The following is a 21,563-nucleotide window of genomic DNA, read 5'->3' as shown; positions in this document are numbered from 1 at the left end:
AGTATTTCTAGAATTATATATTAATACGTGCACGTATGTAATTATATAACTTTTCAGGCTGTTGATGAACCAAGTTTCTCAGTAGCATATGCATTAATGTGTAAAGAATTAGCTATGATGGAAGTCTCAGGTGGGGACAAAAATTCTGAGAGACAAGAAGGTTCATTTAGTTTCAAAAAGCTCATCATTACTCGTTGTCAAAATGAATTTGAAAAGAATCCGGTGAATGAAGTGGCAAGAGCTGCTAGACTTAAAGAAATCGATGAATGTACAGATCCTGTGAGTGATTTTTGAACAGATTATTCCATATATTTTTTATATTTCACATATATGCAGTTATTGTTAATGAAATAATTATATGTAAAAATTAGGAAAGGAAAAAAGATTTGCAGTTAGCTCTTGAAGAAGAAGAACGTCGCATACGTATAAAATCCGTAGGAAATATACGGTAAGTAATTTTAACATGAAAATGTAATTATTTATTACAGAGCTCAATTAATAGTTCAGTACTAAATATTTTTTTATTTCCAAAGATTTATTGGTGAACTTTATAAACAAGGAATGTTAACGACTAAAATCATGCGTCGCTGCATAAAAGAGTTGCTAAATCAGAATGATGAAGACAGTCTAGAATGTTTGTGTAAATTATTAACAACTATTGGAAAAGATTTGGAAAACAAAGGACCTGCAGAAGCAAGTGTACTTTTTATTCATTGAAAATTTATGTAGATAAATGTTTTTAAAAAATGTTATTGTTATTTTGCTTTATTTCCTTAGGAAATGCAAGATTATTTCAACAAAATGCAAGATATAGTTTCAAGAAGAAACCAAGGAAAAATTAGCTCCAGAATTCGATTTATGCTGCAAGATGTTATAGATTTGAGAGCAAATAAATGGGTCCCAAGAAGAGACGAAAGTAATCCTAAAACAATAGATCAAATTCAAAGGGAAGCAGAGTCTGAAAGATTAGACAGCCAATTGAGTAACACTCCTCTAAATACACCTCGAAAAGATGAACGTACCAATGATAGGAAAAGGAATCGTAAGTATTTGTTTATAAATAAAATTTAAATAATATTCCATAAAATAGTAAAGGTAATGATGATACATTTAACAGACTAGAGTTTCTGAGGAAAATGATTATAAAATATGTACTGAGCATACATTCCTTTATATAATAGTATACTTTCGACAAATAAGTATATAAATACTCAAAGTCATGTTTTATAATTCAGGTGGTGTTGGTCCAACTGATGAAAGTGGTTGGAGTCAGCCAATAAGAACAAGACAGACGTACTCAGTTGAAACATCAAAGCTTAAAAACAAACCTGTAAGTAATTTTGAATTGATATTTTGATATGTATTCTAATGAAAATGCAGAATGAGTGCAAAGTACTGTTTATTTTAGCCTGCAATGGATGACCTACAATTGGGAAGCAGAAATATGTATATGTGGAAAACGCCCTCAAATTGTGGTACAAAAGCAATAAATTCAAATAAGTTTGCAATGCTAGAAAATATGTCAACATTAGATCAAGAGAAACGAATGCCATCTCCACAACTCCCTGGGTGAGCTTCTCGTGATAAATTTTCTTTATTATTTATGCTGCAAAATGAATATGATGATATGTATTTGTCTAGGCTAGAGTTTCTGATGTTTTTATCTTATGATCATAAGGAAAGATCTGATTATTTTTAACACTTATATGTTTTTGCATACGGGAAAGGTGCTTTCTGTTTTTTATCAAAGTTGTTAACATTTCAGGTTGAGATCTACTGGTCCAAGAGAGTATGGTCGTGACTACAAACCTTCCTATGGTATGAATTATTATAATATAATTTTTTCTTTTTTTTTTTGTCACACTACTATTAAACATGATGACAACTTTTTTAATTTTTGAAAAGTAAAACTTAGTGTTGTTTGCCAAAAGGATTCTGATATTTCGAATAACTAAAATTATTTATTAAGTTTTTTTATTGCAATAAGTCATTTGTAAACGTCTGTTATTACAGATGGTAGGAGTTCACGCAATGGTAGTCATCAGTTAAGCAGTTCGTCGACGAGCAGAGATAGCTCGTTATTAGATAATTCACAAAGTCAAAACGTTTCTATACCACCACCATTGAAATCCTCACAATCTACCTCTAAAAGTAACAAACCTCCAATGAATGATGAAGAATTCATGAAAACATTGAACAAGATATTAAAAGATTATTTGAAAGGTGGTAATATTGAGGTCAGTTTATGTTATATCAGTATTATTTTTTTCATTTAATATTACTAAGAGTTATTTACATTAAATGTATAAGCAGTAGTTGCACATTCCTTAGATCCATCTCTATTATTCACTAGGAGATGCTTGAGTCATTGATGTGCTAAATTATGTAATATCTTCTTTTTGGTCTTTACGAACATTATTATAAATATTAGCTCTTCTGCTAACTTTATACTAATTAATGTTTGTACGACCAACGAGCGGACATTCGTTTCATTTAAATATATCTAGTTTTTGTTATGTAATACTTATTAATATTAATTAAAAAATTAATTGCCTGTATAAATTATTTTACAGAAAGCTGCAGTAGCTATTCAGCAGAACTTCGACAGTACGTTATCTAAATTTATACGTGAATTGATTAATTTTGTTCTCGAAAAGTCTCCTCTTGACAGAGAACACGTTTCTCGTCTCATGTCGCATTTAATTAGTCAGAAAATTTTGCCATTACAACATCTAAGAAATGGGTAAGTCGTTTCGTAAATATAGTATTTAATGGTATTATTTCATACAATTATAATACGTTAAGTAAATGATTCATATAAAAATAATTTCTTAGAATAAAATAACTGATGAACCATTTATGCAGAATAAGATATGTGTTGATAATCGAATATCAAGCCAAAAGGATACTGAATATCATTTAAATATAAACATTTTAGAAATACAATTTTTCCAGATAATTGAAATGTGATTAATCTTTCAGGTTCATTGAAATACTGGAATTAGTCGATGATCTTTTACTCGATATACCCAAAGTTTGGACATATTTGTCAGAGGTATTAGGTAAGCAATTTTTATTGTATTCGTTACTGTCATATTTTCTTTTGCGTTAAAACAAAACTATCTTTTGTGATGATTATTTTTCACCATAGTAAATTTCCGTGCGGGATTTTTTTGCTCAACAGGCCTGAGAGTATTAATATAAATATAATTTCTTAACACTAGGAAAGGAAAACTAGTATCACAGTCCTCTTTTTACAGCACATCCGTTAGAAGATGAAGTACTTTCTCTATCAGAATTGAAACCTGTGTTTGATAGTTTAAGAAGTCGAGGTTACGTAGGCAGATTTCTTGGGGAAATTCTGTCAAAAGTAAACCGAAGTAAAGGACCCAAATGGGTCGCAGATAAATGGGACCAAAGTGGACTTCAGTTGAGCAATATAATTGATCCAGAACTTGAAGACGCTGATAAAATTGTTAAAGATTATGTAAGATTATTAAAGTTATATACTGAATGATATTTCTTTTTTAGCAAATTCCAGTTATAAGAATACAACTAATGACATGTGGTTATTTTTAGAACTTGGAGGTCTGCACTGGTGATTATAATAGTGCCAAAAGCTCAACTAGTAATCAGCCCACATTACAGCAAATTCATAACGAACTTATAAGACTCATGAAAGATAGTAGTTTCGATGTGATTTGCAGTTGGATAATTGTAAATATTGTGAATTTACTTGTATATATTTTATTATTGTATTAAATACTTGTTCATTAATTATTTATTAATTGTTTACAGGCAACTGTAGGTAATCGAGTCAAAGAGCCTGAATTTATTCGAATATTAACGACTGCCATTTTAGAGACGTCCATGGGTAAATTCTATTATAAAATAATATTTTTAAATGAATACCTTAAATTGTAAATTTATATCATTTTTTTAGAGCCAGTTAACAACAGGTGGAATTTGAAAACTGATGTTTTCATTAATTTGCAACAATTGATTCGCCGGTTCGTTGATGCAAATGAATCTCTAGAGTTGCAATGCCTTTATGCAATTCAACTTCATTTGCATAATTTACAATATCCACATGGTAAGATACAGGAGTATAAATGACTTGTTAAAAAAATGATTTGATAACCTTTGACACTTCGAATAATTATAATTTTATATTTCTAAATTTGAAAAGTTGAAATCTTAATGCATCTCCAACATATCATTCAGTCTAATACAAATAAAATTTAAATTTTAAATGTTGGACAAACCAATGAAGTGCAAAGGGTTCGAGAAAAACATGTTCATAATTACAACATTTTCTTTTGTAGGGATTCTCTTTAATATCATGACAAGCTTGTCGGATTATAATATAATTTCAAGCGATGCGTTCTTGACGTGGAAAAAGAGCCCTGAACCAGCCCAGCGTGAGTGGCATGGTGTCGCGACGATGGCGCTAACATCGTTTTTCACTGGTTTACAAGAAGCCGACGATGCTTCCAGTGTAGAAGACGTATCAACTAGCGTGAACCAAGACCGTTGTTGACGATACTGTGATTGAATACACTATCGTCTATTGAAAAGACTTAAATATACGTTCCCTCGTTAAACAAAAAAAGAAGATACGCGAAGTGAGATCAAATTGCAGTTTTTTAAAGCAAAATGTCGTTTATGTTGAAAAAAGAAAAACAATGGAGTGATAGTAGTGCGCGGGTGTATGTATAATATAGTCTAGAACTTCGAAGAACAAGAAGTGGAAGATAATAAAGAAGGTTGTCATATAAAAACGGACACAATGGCTGAGACCGCTATACATAATGAAGATAAAGATTAATTATTAATTATGATACAAAAAGTAAATGCGAGATAATTATTATATATAATTCATTGAAATGGTTTAAAGTTTAAATAAAGCAAAAAAAAAACAACTCGAGAACATTATCGTATTTCTTATGTCTTGTGAAATGTCACTGCAACTTGTCAATCACCAAATAAAATTGAAATTTATGAGTTCTCTTTTGTGCTTAATATTGGCAAATTACAAAACGCTATTTTGCATTTCACCAAGCGATATCGTAAAACAGCCGGTGTTTGCCGTATGACTTAGATAACAAATTACAGACCGCAGGTGTGTATAAGTAGGTCAATTTTAAGTAAAATAAATTTGAAAAAGAAAAAATATACAGAAAGAAACTATTAATAACCAAGTCTGATTGAAGGGCGACGGTTCTTCCTATTATTATAACAAAATATAACAGAATTACTAATTTATATCTTTGCGAACTTACGATGTATTCTACTGTAAGAAAAAATAATGTTCGTAATTAAGAAAGAATGAGAGTGGAAAGTGAAACAACATTACGAAACCAAGGTTCGTAGTGTAGGATATGTTGAAATTAGGAAAATGGAAGGATACAAATGGTGTGCATATTAAGGCGCTACTATTTTTTAACACTAGTTATTTATAAACATTGAGAGAACAGATTATAGTGCGTGGGAATGGAATGTCTGCATGTATTCAGGTGGCAGGTGCCGTAGCAAATTGTATAAAATTGTTATACTAATTTAAAGTACAGTGTGAAAAATACATTTCTTTTGGATATACTATTATATATAATATATATATAAAAAAGAACATAGGAAATTTGAGTGCAGTTAAGAAAGATTATTTTTATTTAAGTCTAGGAGACAATTCTACATTACTTTTTTGGCTAATGTTTCTCATGTTAAATATATACTCTCTTTATTTAAAAAAAGGAAAAACTGTAATTATTAATACTGAGATATAGATTAATATTCGGTAAATATTAGATGTTACGAGCCATATCTTTCAGTTTTCTTTTCTCTTTTTTTTTTATGAAATATGCGTCGTTGAAGGGATGTAAGGTTACCATGCATTAAATTTGACTCTGTTAAACATACATATATGTACGTGTACATATGCATTTATACGTATGTACACACGCGCGCGCGCGCACGCACGCACATAATATTACAAAAGTATACCTCCTTGCTTATGATAGAAAAATCTTTGTTTTGAAATTTTTACACGACATACCCCTTTACCTTCGCGGTTTCTTAACTTTATTATGTTTCTAACTTTTTTTATTGTATCATGAACTAATATACAACTTGCTTGCATTCCAAATGCATGTTTATGTTTGGCAATCTAAAATTAGTTTAAAAGTCATCAAAATTTTATTTTTTATTTATATAATGAATTATGAAACAGTAAGGTAAACTGCATATACTTTTTTTTAACAGACGAAACTAAAAAGGAGTAAGGAGGAAGAGCAAAGAAGAATAAAATATATATGACCATTGCTATTGCTTTTTTCACACTGTAAAAATAAAATATACATAAAGGACACGAAAGATAAGCGAATGAATTGAGAACAATGACCTATAAGAATTGTCTCTTTGAAAGATTCCATTCTACTCTTTAATATAGAGATGTGTGGATACCCGACATTTCGGGTTTGAGTCGGGTCGGTTAAAGTCAGTTACGTTCGAATAGATACACAAGACATACGGACCCAACCATTTCGGATAGTTCGATTACATTCGGGTAAAGTCGGAGAAAGTCGGACGGATTCGTGCGAATTTTTATGATACACAACTTAGTATCTAAATAATGATAATCTGTTTACTCCACCCGAACGTAATCGGGTTAACCATGGGTCCGTAGATTTCGGGCTTGAGCTTCGATCTGGGCCCGAACCCGATCTCGAGCTCACCCGGCTTTTTCCGACCCGACTCAACATATTCGATTACCTGCACATCTCTACCAACGGTAGAATGTATCATTTGACGAGATGAAACATATAATGTATTCAAAGCGCAGTAAATAAATTACAATAATTTATATATTATTAAAATTGAAAGAAACGTTGTTGGAAACATGTCGATAACTAAATTAGTAAAAAGATCATCACTGTAAATATTTAATAAATAAATATTGTAAGTGAAACTTGGACGGGTTGCAAAGGTAGAAGAGGAAGATAGCTTTGTTATGCTGTCTTGAGATGTTGCACATGCATGCGACGCATTGTGCTCATATAGTTGACGTACGAACACGCATGTATATCGCTAATTTATACATATATCTGCGTGTACTTACGTATACATTAATATACATATACATATATAAATAAAATATCACTGAAAGCTCCAGTACACCATACACAGATACACACATACACTTCTATGATAAATCATATCTATACGAAAAAAAAATAAAAAAATAAAAAAAATAAAAAAGAACTCCATGTCAAACTGTTGTTGATTATTTTCTTGAATATATGCCTGTCTAAATGAATCGGTTACGATAACCGAAGAAAAACTAACTGAATCAGTAATTTGTATATTTTTGTGTAATATTATTCGTATTGTCTTCATAATCATAAATAAAATACATATAGTAATAAATGAATGATATATACACAATTTCGAATGAAACTTACTCATATTTGAACGTTAATATCTGATGCTAAATTAAAAAAAAAAACTGTAGATAATGTATACTTGACAGGAATGATCTACGATATAATATTAAGATGCAATAATTATAATCATACTGTAACGTATTGCATAAATACGCATTTTTAAAACACTAAACGCGTAATATCCTATATTGTATATTTATTACAATGTAGTTATTTTATATGTATGTAATATAACTGAAATTATTTATAACAAACAAATAAGGCTTCTATGATATGCATCCACCAAATTAATTAACTTTCATGATTTTTTCTCAAATTATCTTTCATTTCTTCTTAAATTACGTTGCATTTTTTCTGATTAAAAATTATCAAGGAGGATTATTTGCGAAAAACAATATGTAATTTTTAACGATATATTATTTTTTGTTGAATATATTTTATATTCTTATAATATTCACAAATTCAGTAACTTGTTTATCATTTTTTAGATCTAATATATGTAACATGAAGACGATATAATTATTGTAAATCAGAGGATCTTCTAAAATGTGCAGAAGTTGTAAAAGGACCTTCGTCAGCAAATCCAGCGATTTCTTGAGGAATAATTGCATATTCTTCCACGCTGGTGCATGGTCTACACATACATTCTAAGGGCGCTTTGGTAATTACCTGTACACAAGTAATTATGAATTAATTCAGTAAATTATATATAATTTTTAAATTATATTAAAAAATATTTTGTTTGAGCTTTTGAGTTATGAAAAATAAAATAATTAAATATTGAAAATATATGTATATACTTTTGTATTTCGTAAGTAAAGTTCATAAAGTAACTCAATTGAATCGCGCGCGATATTCATTTTATTGCTCGCTTTCTATTGGTCAGCTAGACAAAAACAATATGGCTGTGGAAAACTCGTGGTATCAGAAGCTTTGCTCCTGATTTTAACGTACAAGTGATCAACTAACCGACGCTCCGTTAAATTTTTATATTCATTTGAAATCTTCAAGATTATATAGTTAATTTAAAATAATAATCTAACCTTTCGGAATTTTTTTTCGCCTGGTTTGGCTCTTGGACAGAATAAGGATACACTGGCCTCCCTCTCACCGCTTTCTTGACAACACATGCAGCTCCTCTCCATTTGCCAAATTTTTGATCCAGACACCTGTAGAAACAGGTACGAACAAATAAATGTTTATATCTTTTAATTTTTAATTTTCTACGAAATATATTTCCAAAACATCATTATGTAAAAAAAAAAAAAATACAATAATATTTAATATCCGTGATTGTAAATTGATATCTAAGTTTATATTTGTAAGTATTAAAAATAACAAGCAGTAAAGAATATTATTAATGATTTATATGCATATTATTTTTGTATGTCAAGATTATAATGATGTTTATGTTCTGTTACTGAAAATTGTACTATTACATGGTAAGAATTTCATAAATTAATTATCTATAAGCAAATTTTATTTTCAAATAAAATAGCAAACACATAGATGTAAAATAGATATGTTTTTATTTATTATTACAAATATTTCTTGAAATATATTATGTACTTTTCAATTCCTATGATATTTGATAAAACTTACCTTAAACAATATCTTCAAGGTATATAATCAAATTTTAATTATATTTATATATTATTATTTTACCTGTAGGTAGCTGCTACAACGACCTCTACATGCATAACTAGGAATTGGTTTAGGAATACATCCTGGATATTGTAAAAAGTGAATGACTGGAGTTGCTTGGCATTCATCAACACCGATAATTGCTCTTGTGGTTCCAGTCATCAGACATATTAATAAACCAACGCCAACTGTAACGTGAGTAACAAAATTATGTGTTATATTATGTATAATGTGTACATTGCACTTGTATTTCAAAAATGATTTAATACAACAAACACAGTTTTGAAATTTTTATTCTAAGAAACAGAACTGTATTTTGGTCAGTTATTAAAAAACCTTATTTATTTGTTTCCATAATTTAACTAGTAAAGTACATTTACGTTATCTAATTATGTTCAAAAACAGTTGTTCACTTTTTCTATAAAATACAATGTTTTGAATTGCATAAGTTCTGAATGACATGTGCAATGTGGCATATGTTCAAATAAATTTGATTTAAATTCAAATATTGCACTTACCAACATGGAACAGGAACAGACTTTCTACACGAAACATTTTCTGCTAGATCTAGTACTTTACTGTGCTTAAAGATTTCGTGTTGTACCCTTTTATACTCTGTAGGTGTCCATGTTCTCTCCCTTCCCTTCTGATGTTTGTGCTAGTAGTATTAGGGAATATAAACTAGATATATAAACACACTGTTAAAGAACAAAAATGCTTTTAAAAATGATTTATATTACAAGTGACAAACATTTTCCTTTATAATTATAAATTTTTGTTAAAATAATTTAAGTGAGACTCTAACACTGAAATACAGGAATCATGAAATCCTAGATTTAATAATTTTTTCAATTTTAACATATGATACACATATATATTTTTACTTATATGTGTATATGTTTATTATAATATTTGTACTTATATATAAATTGAAAGATAGTATTTAATAATACAGTAGTGATGATTTAAATGTTGGAAATAATTAAAATTTTGAAAGAAAGTTATAGAAGCTTAAAAATATAGATAAATAATTAATTATTGAAATTCTATTTATTTATATTAATTTGCTAAATATTTAAAACAGTAGTATATAATCTAAACCAAATATTATTACAATTAATATCCCACTCATTATGTTATTCTTATTTATGAATATAATAATCCAGAAATAATCTCTTATGTATTATTTATAAATAGAAACAAAAAATAAAAAATCTAAATAGCATATTAGCTTTGACTGCTTTGATTTGACTATTACTAGTAAAACATGGTGTATAATATTTTATTATTACAAATACTATTATAAAAATTTTAAATAATAGTTATAGTTCTATCTTTTAATTTTAATTTTTTGTCTTTTGCTAGTTTCATTAATGAAAGAAGATAATCTTGCATACATGTGTGAGATTATTCTTTTTATACATATGTTTATTTACTAAGACTATTTAATTCAAATATCACAGTATTAAATATTATATTAAGCATTATCTGTCATTAATTATGTTATACATATATTTAATACCTCAAAACAGATGTTGCATTTACAAATTTACTGATATTTATGTCATACTCTATTCAAATTTCTGACATACACTTTGTATTTAATATTTTTAAAAATTTAGTAGTATTAACCAAATTTATTAAAAATTTTTTCAATTTTTACTACATTATAAAAAAAAATTTGTATGAAGTAATAACTAACAGATTCATTTTAATTATAGCTATTGTAAATGTTTAAAATACTCATAATATATTTAAAGTTATTTAAATACAACATCTAGTAATTCATAATTTCTAAGTCTATAATAATATGATGGGATAGGGGAAAAAATTTACTTCAAATAATATATTCTGCATTTTTAATTTTATTTTTAGTAATAATTTTGATACATAATTCCATAAGATAATTCATAATATCATTTCTTTAATTTAATTTTATGTTTATCGTGATGTATCACCACATTTAATACATCTACATTCTGCCGGTTCTCGTATTTTTATTTCCATTATTCCATCTTCTTCGTTCATTAATTTTATACCATCTGCGTCATAACAATGATGTAAAGTAATGTGTCTTTCTTTTAAGTAACTTTCACGGCAGCAATAGCATTCCTGTAAAAAAATTTTGTTTTACTAGTGTCATAAAATTTTATTCTCTATTATTATTTATGTTTACCTTTGAAAATCCTGTAGTACTTGCAACACTTGGTTGTACTTGTGAACTACAAAATCCTTCACATTTAGTAACAGATACATCTCCACTACATGTTCTTTTTAAACGTCCTATTTCATCATATTCATCTGAAATAAGTAAAATACTTTTAATCTGTTTTTCTGTGTATAAATTAATAGAGTTACAGTACAACATTACTACCTTTTGTAATGTGTACTTCTGATTGCAATGTTTCACAGTTTTCATCATCTGTAACTTGAGCAATGATGCAGCTAGTAAACATGAGTGCATTTATTAACAAAAATGTTGCAAACATTATAGCCAAATATCGTTTATTTAATTTTGATTTTTTGTAATATAGTAAAGGTATGGTCAAGGATCTTAACTGAAATGAAAGAACAGAACATGAAACAAATCCTTTTATAGGTAACTTCCCCTCCAACATGTTATAACTTGGGGGTGCTGAACTCCTGCTAGGATATAATAGCTTAGCTGAATCAGGATATGTTTTCCCAGCTTTTACATTATATACCATTCGATTTTTTTCTAGTATAGGGACATTGCTTTTTCAATATTTTGCATCATGAGTCTAATGGGTTTTTTATGTTTCAATACACTGTGGGTGTTCGTATCATAGAAGCATAACTGATGTTTAGGTCTCGAATTTTTTATTCTTCCAGTGACATTTATTTTACAATGTAATTTTCATAATGTAAAAAAAACATGAATGTATTTTTGAATTTATCCATTGTTATTATTCAGTTTTGCAATTAAATTAATAATAATTAATCCTATCATATTCAGTGATCGTCTCTTGTATTTCCTGGACAGTTATCTCTTAAATCATCTGTATCTTGAAATGCTGTTCCACACCAAATGCAATAAAAATGTTTTTCCCTTAAATACTTTGTAAGAATTTCAAGTTTTTCATTAACAGGAAGTATATCTTCATCATCATCTTCCTCAGATTCACTATCACTTTCATTATCTTGAGGCAACCAAAACCAAACTTCTCTAGGTTTTTCTATGTTTAACTTCATATCCAACTGTTCACAGGATTTTTGACTTTTGAATAGATCTGCTTTTAATAACTGTTCTGCTTTCTTTTGTGCAATTCTACTACGAAAGTCTTTCATATTTTTGTTATCTAATTTATCACTAATTGTATTAGTTTTAATTTTGATTTCTTTTTTCTTCACTTCTTTTCCTAAACCATGTCTGTTTGATTTTATATCAAGACCAATTGGTTCAGTCATTCCTGATTCAGTTTTACCTATACCATGACCTGGCTTATATCCCATTTTGATAAGCATTTCAAAACCTAAAAACAATGTAATATAAATGTAACAAACCATATATAAAATTATTTACATGTATCAAAATTAATAATAAAAATATACCTTTGTTGGTACTAGTAATTGCAGAAGATAAGCCAGCTTCCCGCTTTTCTTCTTCAATATATTTTGCAGAATTTTTGTCTTTTAACTTTGCTTCAATTTCAGTTTTCTTTTTCATAAGTTCAAATTTCCTTTTATCTGCATGTCGATAGAGAAGAGTTGAGGAAGTATCTTTTTCAGATCCTTGTAAAAATTTATCTGACATATAATCTTCTTCATCTGACATTGTTAATTTTTCTTTATTTTATTCTTATTTATATCCAATTATTAGTAGTGTAGTGTTTGTGTATGATATAGACGCTTAAACGTAAACATACACATTAAAATAAACTTATATAAATTCTTTGAATTTTTATTAAATCAACTATGTAATAAAAGATCAATTTCGCATAAGTTTATATTTCCCTATTCAACGAATTGTTAGGAAAAATGATGTTTCAGAATATGATATTCACTACACTACATCCTTTTAGGTTATGTGCATAATGTTACCGTTCAGAGAAATCATTTGACAAACATTGACCTTCGTATGTTTTCACATAAGAGTGAGAATCAGTACGATCGTATGAAACGTTGGCTTCCCAAAGGGGAAGCGTGAAGAAGGAGCTTCCCACCATTTGCTTTTGATCTCGGGAGTACGGCGCGTGGCACCAGAAGTTTACCCCTTCCCTACACATACGTATGGAACGGGAACGAATCAGGTAAATGGTGGGAGACTCCTACCTCCGCATTTCCCCTTAATCGAAAGAAGCCTATGTCAAACGCAAGTATACATTCAAAAGTAGTAATAGCGGATGTCGGGTCACTTTGACCCAGCCTCATAAAATATGCACAAAAATGCATTGATTAAAATTACTCACGCGAATTTTACCAGATTCATACTTCCGAAAATTAATATAAGTAAAAGCATGACCTTTCAAACTTAATGGAACAATTCATTCGCTTTTAATGTATTATTAAATGTATTATTAAATTTCAAAGTTTCTAAATTTCAAAATTTTAAAACTTCGGAATCCAAAAATTTTTTAATTCCAATTTTAAAATTCCAAAGTTCTAATTTCGAAAATGGTAATTTTTTGAAACAGGCCGATATAAAAATAGTTTTACATATCCAATAAGATACATTATTACAATTGAGATATATTATTACAATTTTGTAATGTAATACTTTAATTCACAGTTTCAAATTATTATTGTGATTGTTTTATCAAATTAAATTTGTAATATGAGTGGCCGGCAACCGTCCTGGTAGCTAATCCGTTAATAGCTCGTTATTCAATAGTTATAATAGTTTGTATGTTTATTTTTGTTCCATTTATGAAACACTTGCATTCTAAAAGTAAATAATTACTAACTCTTTATTTATAAACTTGTACCTTTCTCACGTGATGTTTAGCTTAGTATTAGGAATATTAACAATTTAACAAACAAATACACGACAATGTTTTTTGTTTTATGTCTTTAGTATAGGGTAACTTTTAAAAGACCGTTTCTTTTTTTACGTCGATATTTTTATCCTCTTTTGCAAGTTATCTGCGTTAAATGACGCGTAAAGCAATATCCATTAATATCTAAAAGGAAATGTATTTTATATAGCACATCTTCAATTTTGAAGATAGAAGTATAACATTAAAAGTAATTAAAAATCAAAGTATAAAAATATTGCAATTGTAAATTTTACAGTTACAGTTATTTTTATTTAAAGTATTGAGATCTTATTGCAACATTTTTGTTATATTTAGTGGAATTACATTCAATTTCTATTTGAAAATGCGTAAATCAATTTCATAAGTGGTTATTATGAGTTTTTGTTGTAACAAATATAATTATTCAAAAATTACAACAAATCATTTTTGTTTATCAAATATTTTTTACGATGTAGTACCCAGTTTGAAATTGCTACACCGTTGTATTCGTATATGACTCTACTGCCGCCGGTCGATAAACAGCGAAACGCGGAACTGAAAAGCATCGAGTTAAAGGAACGTGGACTACTTGTATCTCGATACAGTAATGCTATACTTCGAGAACAATATTTTTGCTCTTTATCGAGTTGATTGCATTATTATTCGATTCATCGCGTTCGAGTATTGTTAATCACGTATCGCGTGTTACTCGCTTTTCCAATAAACTTCCTTGAATGCAACATCGAAGACATCAAAGTGCAAGGAAATTGGTGCGAAGGACGAAAGTGTGAAAGCGTACGTTCACCGCTACTTGCGCAAAGAAACATATCTTTTGGCTACTTTCAGTGCGTCCGAAATATTCAGCATAATTGTTTATTGAAGAAGGTTTATTGAAGAAGGTGATTAAACAAGGTTTTAAAGAATGTTCTGGATTTAATTAATCATGACCGACACGATGTAACTGTGCAACATTAGTACAAGGAGTTTCATGAAAAATATATTGAAAAAAGGAATACTGCAAGACCGATGGAATAGCAACGGAAATTCCTTTGAAATTGAAATTGAAATTCCGACGGAAATTAACGACACATATTACGTTCCAGAACATCGAAGCACCGCCCCTGTGCTCAGATTTTAGGATTGGGTGTGAATACTCTAACTTCTGTAATAAACTGATATACTAGACTTGTTCAATGACATTAAAACGCGTGAACCTTATTTTTCGAACTCTCGTTTCTTTGATGTGGTGTTAATAATTAATTTTTTAATACGTATTTTAAACTGTGCTTCAAAACATTTGTTATTGTTTGGATTTTACATCGGCTATGGTTGTAGCCAGTGGTGGGTGGGTACAAAATGCCAGTTTTCCTGCCAATCAGAATAATTCCAACCTGAATATAAATACTGCGCAAAATAACAAAATGACAGCAAAAGGTATCTTAATCTGCCGTGACAATTCTCATCCTTTTCAAGAACGTACATTATCGTTGGAACAAGCTGTTAAGATTGGTCGTTCAGTAGCACGAGCTAGAGCCACTTCGAATAATGCAATTTTTGACTGTAAAGTATTATCTAGGAATCATGCGTTGTTATGGTATTCTGGCGGAAAGTTTTTTCTGCAAGATACACGTAGTAGTAATGGAACATTTGTTAATAATCATAGACTTAGTCCAGCTGGTTCAGAATCAGCGCCTAAAGAAGTATGTTCGGGTGATATAGTACAATTTGGAGTAGATGTGGTAGAGAATACAAAAAAAGTTACACATGGATGTATAGTTGCAACATTAAAATTGTATTTGCCTGATGGAAAGGAAGCTAAAGGTAATCTTAGTACATCGGTCACATCTCCAATTAATAATGTTTCTCTCGAGGATTTATATAAATTAAATCAAGTTATACAAGAAGCCTTTAGGCGTGAAAAGGCACTTTATTCTAAGTTAGGGTACCTCCAACAGCTTGTAGCAAATACTAGAAAAGCTGCTAATCAGTCTTGGCATGCATTGATAACAGAAGATCGGTTATTATCCTGGATAGAGACTATTGAAAGTCAGTTAGCTGTTTATTCTGAAAATTATACAGAAGATAAAATTAGAAATGAACTAGTGAAACTGCAAGAAGAAAAAGCACAATACCAAAATGCAGCAAAGGAAGCATTACAGAAAGTATTACAAGAAAAATTAGAAGTAACTCAAAGGTTAGTTCAATTAGAAGGACGTTTAAGTGAAACAGAAGAAGAGTGTCAAAGTCTTCATAATGTAGCAAAATATACTCAAACTGAACTTCAAGAACTATGTAGTAAATATACGGAAACACAGAAAAAACTTCAGGAAACTGCAAACAGACTGAAAGAGAGTGAGGATAAAATTAAAGAGATGGTACAAAATATGGAACAAGAAAAACAAGAACTGTTGAAAAAACTTGAACATCAGTCTCGAGTGGAGAAAAATTTACAAGCAAGGCTACGTGATTCTCGATTAGACTCTGTTAATATTCATAAGCAAATCACTGCCGTTAAAAATTACATGCAAATTTTACAAGATATGAAATTAAAATTATTAATGAGCAACATCATGGATTCAAAGGATGAAGAAAATCCTGTTGAAGTTATTAATATTATTCTTAATGAATTGAATTCCATTCATGTTGATAATACTGAAATCGATACAGAAACTATTCTTTATCCTTCAAAAGATGAACAAGATAATCAAATTAACTCACATGATATTGATTCAAATCAGTTGAAGAATTCTGATTTTTCCTTTTCAAAAGAACAATTAGATGGTTCATTGTCTAACAATGATAATTTAACAGAATATATTTTACCACCATCCTCTCGAAGAACTTTGGTTAATGAAAATGTAAATATAGATAATTCAGATACCAATTTAGAGTCTGATACTAATTCAAATGTTACAGATGATACATGCAGTATTACCAGTGATGATACAAGTGAAAAATCAGTTATAGAAGTTAAAAAAGAAGAAACTGTATATGATGTAGTTGAAGAAATTTTTGTACCTCATAGAGCAGAAGTTAAATTTGCATGTGAAGAAAGTGATAATCAATCAGAAACTTCTCAGTATCCTCAAACTGTACAGAAACCAAATGAAACTAAAGAAATGGAAACTAACATTGAAAGTATAAACAATATTATGACTTCGAGTGAATCTACTTCTATAAAAGTCAACCAACATGGGGTGAAAAATGAAACAGATAAAGATAATAATGAATTGGATGAAGAGTGTGAAGGGGAACATTTAGAAGGAGATTATATTAAAACATTGAAACCATTGTCTAAAAATGATACTACACAACAAAGTATACATACAAGAGAATATGTATTACAAACTTTAATAGGATCTTTGGATTCCTTAAAAGTTGAAGATGATTTGGAATCACAACAAACTATCAAGAAGGAGTTGGAAAACCTCAAGGATTGGTTAATCTGTGAATCTCATGAAGAAGTTGTTGAAAAATTAAAAGAACTTTATTATCGTGCTAAAAATGAAGCTCAAAGAATTCAAGAACTCCATGAAGAATTGGTTATTTTAAAAGAGAAGTATAGTACACTTGTTGAAGAACAAACAGAGCTCTCTAAAAAATATACAACCCTTAAAGCACAATGCGGTGACTTGTTAAATACAACTTATACAGTACCAATACATTATGTAGCACCCATTGCCATTATGTTAATATGGATGCTCTTAGAAAAAATATTTTAATGTTTCTTTTCTTGTTTTTGTATATATCTTTTATGATTAATTAATATTGTATTTCTTTCTTTATCGCTAGTTTATTAAAAGCTTTTGAGTAAACAGAACAAAAGAAATTGAGTGGTGTGTAGTTTCAACAAAAATTTTTATATGAACAAAATATTGAGAATTGCATATATTTTTTCGATACAGTTGTTGAAACATCAATCTCAGAAAATTCTTCTAATAAATTACAGAGATAAAGTAAAGATACATCATGTTACCATTTCAAACAAGGAACCAAAATCAAATGAACAACACAGATTTGTAGCAATAAATATGTAAATAGAACAAAATTTTAGGCTAGGAGAAATGTATTAGAAAAAGTATAGACAATACCAGGTAAAATGTTCAACATGCTGCCAATCTCAATATCATATCTTCTTTAAATATGGTATTAATCTGTATTTACAAATATCAAGCACTGCACGCCCAAAAACTTAAATATATTATTACATAGATTATAAATAACGTTTATATGCAAAAATCAATTTTTATAAGAGCTCGTTGATATATCTAATGTCTTGATGAATTTCTTCTAATATTTCTCTTAGAATTAGTAGATTTAAATTTATGCTAATTGAAAATTACTCGATATTTATTTTACAAATTGGAAGTTATTTGTGCTCAGAGCGTAAATCGTTAATCGACTCGACTTTTTTTTCTTTGTTTTTTTAATTAATTATTATTTTTTTAGTTTCTTTTTTAACGCTACAGATTCCTACAAAATCAGAAAAAATAAAAAAAATATATGCTAAGATTAAAGAAATCGGAACTACCATACTTTCCGATCCGGTAATTATATTTGTCAATGATTTAGTTGTAACTTCGTTGATTTGAAAAACGGTTTATTTAATGTTAATATTGATCAATTTTAAATTGCAGATTTTTTTTTATAGATAAAAATGTACCAAAAATCCTTGGACAAAACATAATTTCATTTATATCTTATATAATTATGTCTGTAGTGATTCTTAAGTTGATCTTCCTTGATTCGCTTTCAGAGCATGTCAAGGGAGACCTTATAGATTCTAACATGCTAAGACACTGTAATTAACGAAGTTTAGATCTGATTTACAGTTTAGAAATCAAACAATACGATTCGCATAAATATTGGATGATCTTGATCTTATGTTTCAGGACAAACATTTCGATAGAAATTTTTTTTCTTTTTATCAAATGTACAAGAAAATATACAGTAATCTTTTATAAGTGAAAAGCTAACCTTAAAATAAGAAGAGCATTCACATTTTTTTGTATGTAGCTTTTAAAGTATAAGAAATAGAAGAAAAAGTAATGTAGCATTTAACGTAGTATTAAACTTTTATTTAAAATCTTTTTATTTATCTCTTATATTTCAAGAGTTATAAGTGAATGCCTATTTGACTTTGAGGTTAGTTTTTACACCTATAATGGGTGATTAGGCATAAATAAGAGTACCGTTATTCTTTTCTTGGATCATTCTATAAAGTTTCATCCAAATCAGTAAACAAAAGTCCCTGATGCTTTTTTTTAAGCTTCAACATAATCCTTTCTTTAAGTTACAAGTTTACTCAGATTTTTACACTTTGAAGAAAATCTTTTTATTCAAAAAACTTTTCTGTTGTTTTCATCAATATCTTATTATTAAAAAAATTCTTTCTCAGATAGGTATTGATGAGTAAATTCTAGATGTTTATCCAACTATATGTTTTTACACATTATTTCTGCTAGAAACGTGAAAATATTACCTTGTTTCATCCATATTACATATTTTACAAATTCGAAATAATTCATTTCGTTTCTTTACACGTATCATATGGTAGTTTGATATGTTATAAATGCAGAACTTCCGCAGTCTGATAAGAGTGAAAGTTTAGATTTCACTTAACTATATTACAAATTGAAATACGCTTCTATGATCTTGATGAAATTCAAAGTGGAGATTATTAGCGTTAACTTTGAGATAATCGCTGAATGAGCACTTGAATTACGAGTCAGGAAGCATGAAGAATTTAATGTGGGCGTTGACCAGACTTGAATTCTATGAATGGCAGCGCGTTCTAAATTCAATTTAATTTAACCCATCAATACTCAAAGGTTATGATCCTTTCAAGATAATACTTTTTATTATAAATAAAAATAAATGCAAAGGTAATTTACTGTCACGATGCCGCGTACTGTCTATTAATAAAAATAGGTACAACTAGAGAGCTAACATTTTCGCTGTCATTCGTTCAATATTGTAGAACCTCGCTATTACATTCTCCTGGAAGAGAATGTTGTAGCGAGAAAGTATCGTGAAAAGGGCTAAATAAAATGTTTTCCTTTTAACACCTGATTTCAAAAGCTCTACCATTAACGGGGTGCAAAAATTTGCGAATTTGAAATTTCTAAATTCTCAAATTTGAAAGTGAAAAATTAAATTCCTACATTGAAATTATGATATTTTAAATATTAAACCAAAATGGAAAGATTTTGTCCATAAAAATATTGCATACACATCTTTGAATATTAATGATGAAAAGCATACACCGGGTATGAATATTAAATAATCGATTTCTTAATTGTTGGAAATAAACTTCAGGAAATTTTGTCCCAGGATTATTGGTGCAACTGTTAATTGTTTTTATGTAAATGAGAAGAACAATTTGTTGATATGCAACCGTTATCATTATTTGGTAGAAAGCTTTTATATTTTCTCACTTCATTGTACGTGTACGTCTATTTTTCTTTTATTACCGATAGCAGTGACAATAGAGGCATATCCCATTCGAGCGACCTAATAAACTCGAAAACAATGCGAATTCTTCAGTGTGAGATTATTCACTATGGATTCTCATTAAATCGTTGTATTATTAACAGATTCACGTGTGTCATGGCCTATATGTCTGTTTTCTAAAATAAAAAAGAGGATACTTCCTAGTTATACCTTTTCTATCGATTGTTTTTTTATACGAATACAACTAAAATTATAACTGTATTTTCTTAATTCACTAATAGCTTAGTTACAGTGCCATTACCCGAACTATTTCTGTCCTTGTTAACCGATTAGGATCGAAAATATGTACATTCAATTTACACCTCTTAGAAAAAGAAACGTTTCGGTTCTCGCTGTCGCTTTGTAAGTGTTACTTTTTCTCTCTTTATTGATATTGTATTAAGATCGTGAAGGTTTATATAAATAATACGATGAAATTGTACATAACATTGTTGATATAATCTTACTATTCATGTAATAGTCATTTATATTATATATATAAAACAGAAAAAAAAAAAATAAAAATTAACTTAACTGAAGTTCTTTACTATCCTTCACCAGTAACCTGTTATTCGCGAGGACAGTTCTAATTTGTTGTGAAATTAATATTTGCGTGCAATTCACATTTCTTATTCTTATAATTTTACAGCGTATTTTTTAATAAAGATGTTTCTATTAAATTATCACATTTGCGTTGTGTTCCCGTTGCATGAAACATTATGTTGACCAAAAACAAGTATGTCCGTTATAAAACAGTTATTGTAATTGTAACAAGTATCTTAATCGTGCAATCCACGTACAATATGTAATTAAACATCCAAACGAAGCGGTTTATACTGGAATAATTATATGTATACAGTATTATGACAGTGCATATGTAAATAAATTAATTAACAAAAAAGATGAAGGTGGTTTATACAATTCTAAAATGCCGGATAACATTGAAACATTGTTTTGTCATATTATGTTTATTTATTATTTTAAATCTGTCGAAATACATGCATTAATCCTG

At 28.9% G+C, this 21,563-nt stretch overlaps 4 protein-coding genes and 1 non-coding gene across 13 annotated transcripts in view; 3 read left to right on the top strand and 2 right to left on the bottom strand.

Moving 5' to 3' along the window:
* The window catches only part of Eif4g (eukaryotic translation initiation factor 4 gamma), a 45,515-nt gene extending 38,246 nt beyond the window's left edge, over nt 1–7,269 (top strand). For 4 of the 8 annotated variants that reach the window (XM_012293000.2, XM_012293002.2, XM_076531884.1 and 1 more), the window contains 15 exons: nt 58–279; nt 372–448; nt 534–699; nt 778–1,042; nt 1,236–1,330; nt 1,409–1,569; nt 1,766–1,818; nt 2,014–2,237; nt 2,574–2,743; nt 2,983–3,062; nt 3,261–3,487; nt 3,580–3,717; nt 3,799–3,874; nt 3,944–4,093; nt 4,326–7,269. In XM_012293000.2, the coding sequence (XP_012148390.1) occupies nt 58–279; nt 372–448; nt 534–699; nt 778–1,042; nt 1,236–1,330; nt 1,409–1,569; nt 1,766–1,818; nt 2,014–2,237; nt 2,574–2,743; nt 2,983–3,062; nt 3,261–3,487; nt 3,580–3,717; nt 3,799–3,874; nt 3,944–4,093; nt 4,326–4,540 (2,319 nt within the window). In that variant the 3' untranslated portion in view covers nt 4,541–7,269. Of the gene's footprint in view, nt 1–57; nt 280–371; nt 449–533; nt 700–777; nt 1,043–1,235; nt 1,331–1,408; nt 1,570–1,765; nt 1,819–2,013; nt 2,238–2,573; nt 2,744–2,835; nt 2,916–2,982; nt 3,063–3,224; nt 3,488–3,579; nt 3,718–3,798; nt 3,875–3,943; nt 4,094–4,325 lie in introns of those variants that run through there. The other 4 variants (XM_003706597.3, XM_076531883.1, XM_076531885.1 and 1 more) reach the window with 3 other exon arrangements.
* Nucleotides 2,318–2,485, top strand: LOC143264567 (small nucleolar RNA SNORA53). Its single transcript, XR_013038320.1, has one exon. It is a non-coding gene; the product is annotated as a small nucleolar RNA SNORA53 (small nucleolar RNA).
* Nucleotides 7,270–7,884: 615 nt separating the features above from the next.
* Burs (Cuticle-tanning hormone bursicon) lies at nt 7,885–11,797 on the bottom strand. The gene is made up of 6 exons (XM_012293012.2): nt 11,458–11,797; nt 11,260–11,384; nt 11,042–11,195; nt 9,105–9,226; nt 8,483–8,608; nt 7,885–8,108 (listed from the first exon to the last, which is right to left on the bottom strand). Exons 1-6 carry the CDS (start codon nt 11,789–11,791, stop codon nt 7,959–7,961), a joined length of 1,011 nt encoding a protein of 336 aa, XP_012148402.2. The 5' UTR covers nt 11,792–11,797; the 3' UTR covers nt 7,885–7,958.
* A 110-nt stretch (nt 11,798–11,907) lies between these two features.
* LOC105663521 (G patch domain-containing protein 11) lies at nt 11,908–13,327 on the bottom strand. Of its 2 annotated transcripts, XM_012293011.2 has the most exons (3): nt 13,146–13,327; nt 12,657–12,953; nt 11,908–12,577 (listed from the first exon to the last, which is right to left on the bottom strand). In XM_012293011.2, exons 2-3 carry the CDS (start codon nt 12,877–12,879, stop codon nt 12,057–12,059), a joined length of 744 nt encoding a protein of 247 aa, XP_012148401.1. In that variant the 5' UTR covers nt 12,880–12,953; nt 13,146–13,327; the 3' UTR covers nt 11,908–12,056. The 2 variants fall into 2 exon arrangements, with proteins under 2 accessions (XP_012148401.1, XP_012148400.1); XM_012293010.2 differs by having other exon boundaries at nt 12,657–13,327.
* Nucleotides 13,328–14,435: 1,108 nt separating this feature from the next.
* On the top strand, nt 14,436–21,090 carry Slmap (Sarcolemma associated protein). Its single transcript, XM_012293007.2, has one exon. The coding sequence runs from the start codon at nt 15,385–15,387 to the stop codon at nt 17,779–17,781; it is 2,397 nt and encodes a 798-aa protein (XP_012148397.1). The 5' UTR covers nt 14,436–15,384; the 3' UTR covers nt 17,782–21,090.
* Nucleotides 21,091–21,563: the final 473 nt, after the last annotated feature.

This window comes from Megachile rotundata, chromosome 5 (genome assembly GCF_050947335.1).
Source record: "Megachile rotundata isolate GNS110a chromosome 5, iyMegRotu1, whole genome shotgun sequence".
Classification (NCBI taxonomy): Eukaryota; Metazoa; Arthropoda; class Insecta; order Hymenoptera; family Megachilidae; genus Megachile; species Megachile rotundata.
The sequence above is the reverse complement of the archived record's forward strand: the minus strand, read 5'-3'. Positions and strand labels throughout refer to the sequence as shown.

Coding starts and splice junctions, on each gene's coding strand:
- Burs (XM_012293012.2), bottom strand. CDS start 11,791: ATGGTATATAATGTAAAAGCTGGGAAAACATATCCTGATTCAGCTAAG. Junction 11,385..11,457: donor AGAAGTACACATTACAAAAG/GTAGTAATGTTG, acceptor TACTTATTTCAG/ATGAATATGATGAAATAGGA. Junction 8,109..8,482: donor GCGAAAAAAAATTCCGAAAG/GTTAGATTATTA, acceptor ACTTGTGTACAG/GTAATTACCAAAGCGCCCTT.
- LOC105663521 (XM_012293010.2), bottom strand. CDS start 12,879: ATGTCAGATGAAGAAGATTATATGTCAGATAAATTTTTACAAGGATCT. Junction 12,578..12,656: donor AATTACTAGTACCAACAAAG/GTATATTTTTAT, acceptor CATTGTTTTTAG/GTTTTGAAATGCTTATCAAA.
- Slmap (XM_012293007.2), top strand. CDS start 15,385: ATGGTTGTAGCCAGTGGTGGGTGGGTACAAAATGCCAGTTTTCCTGCC.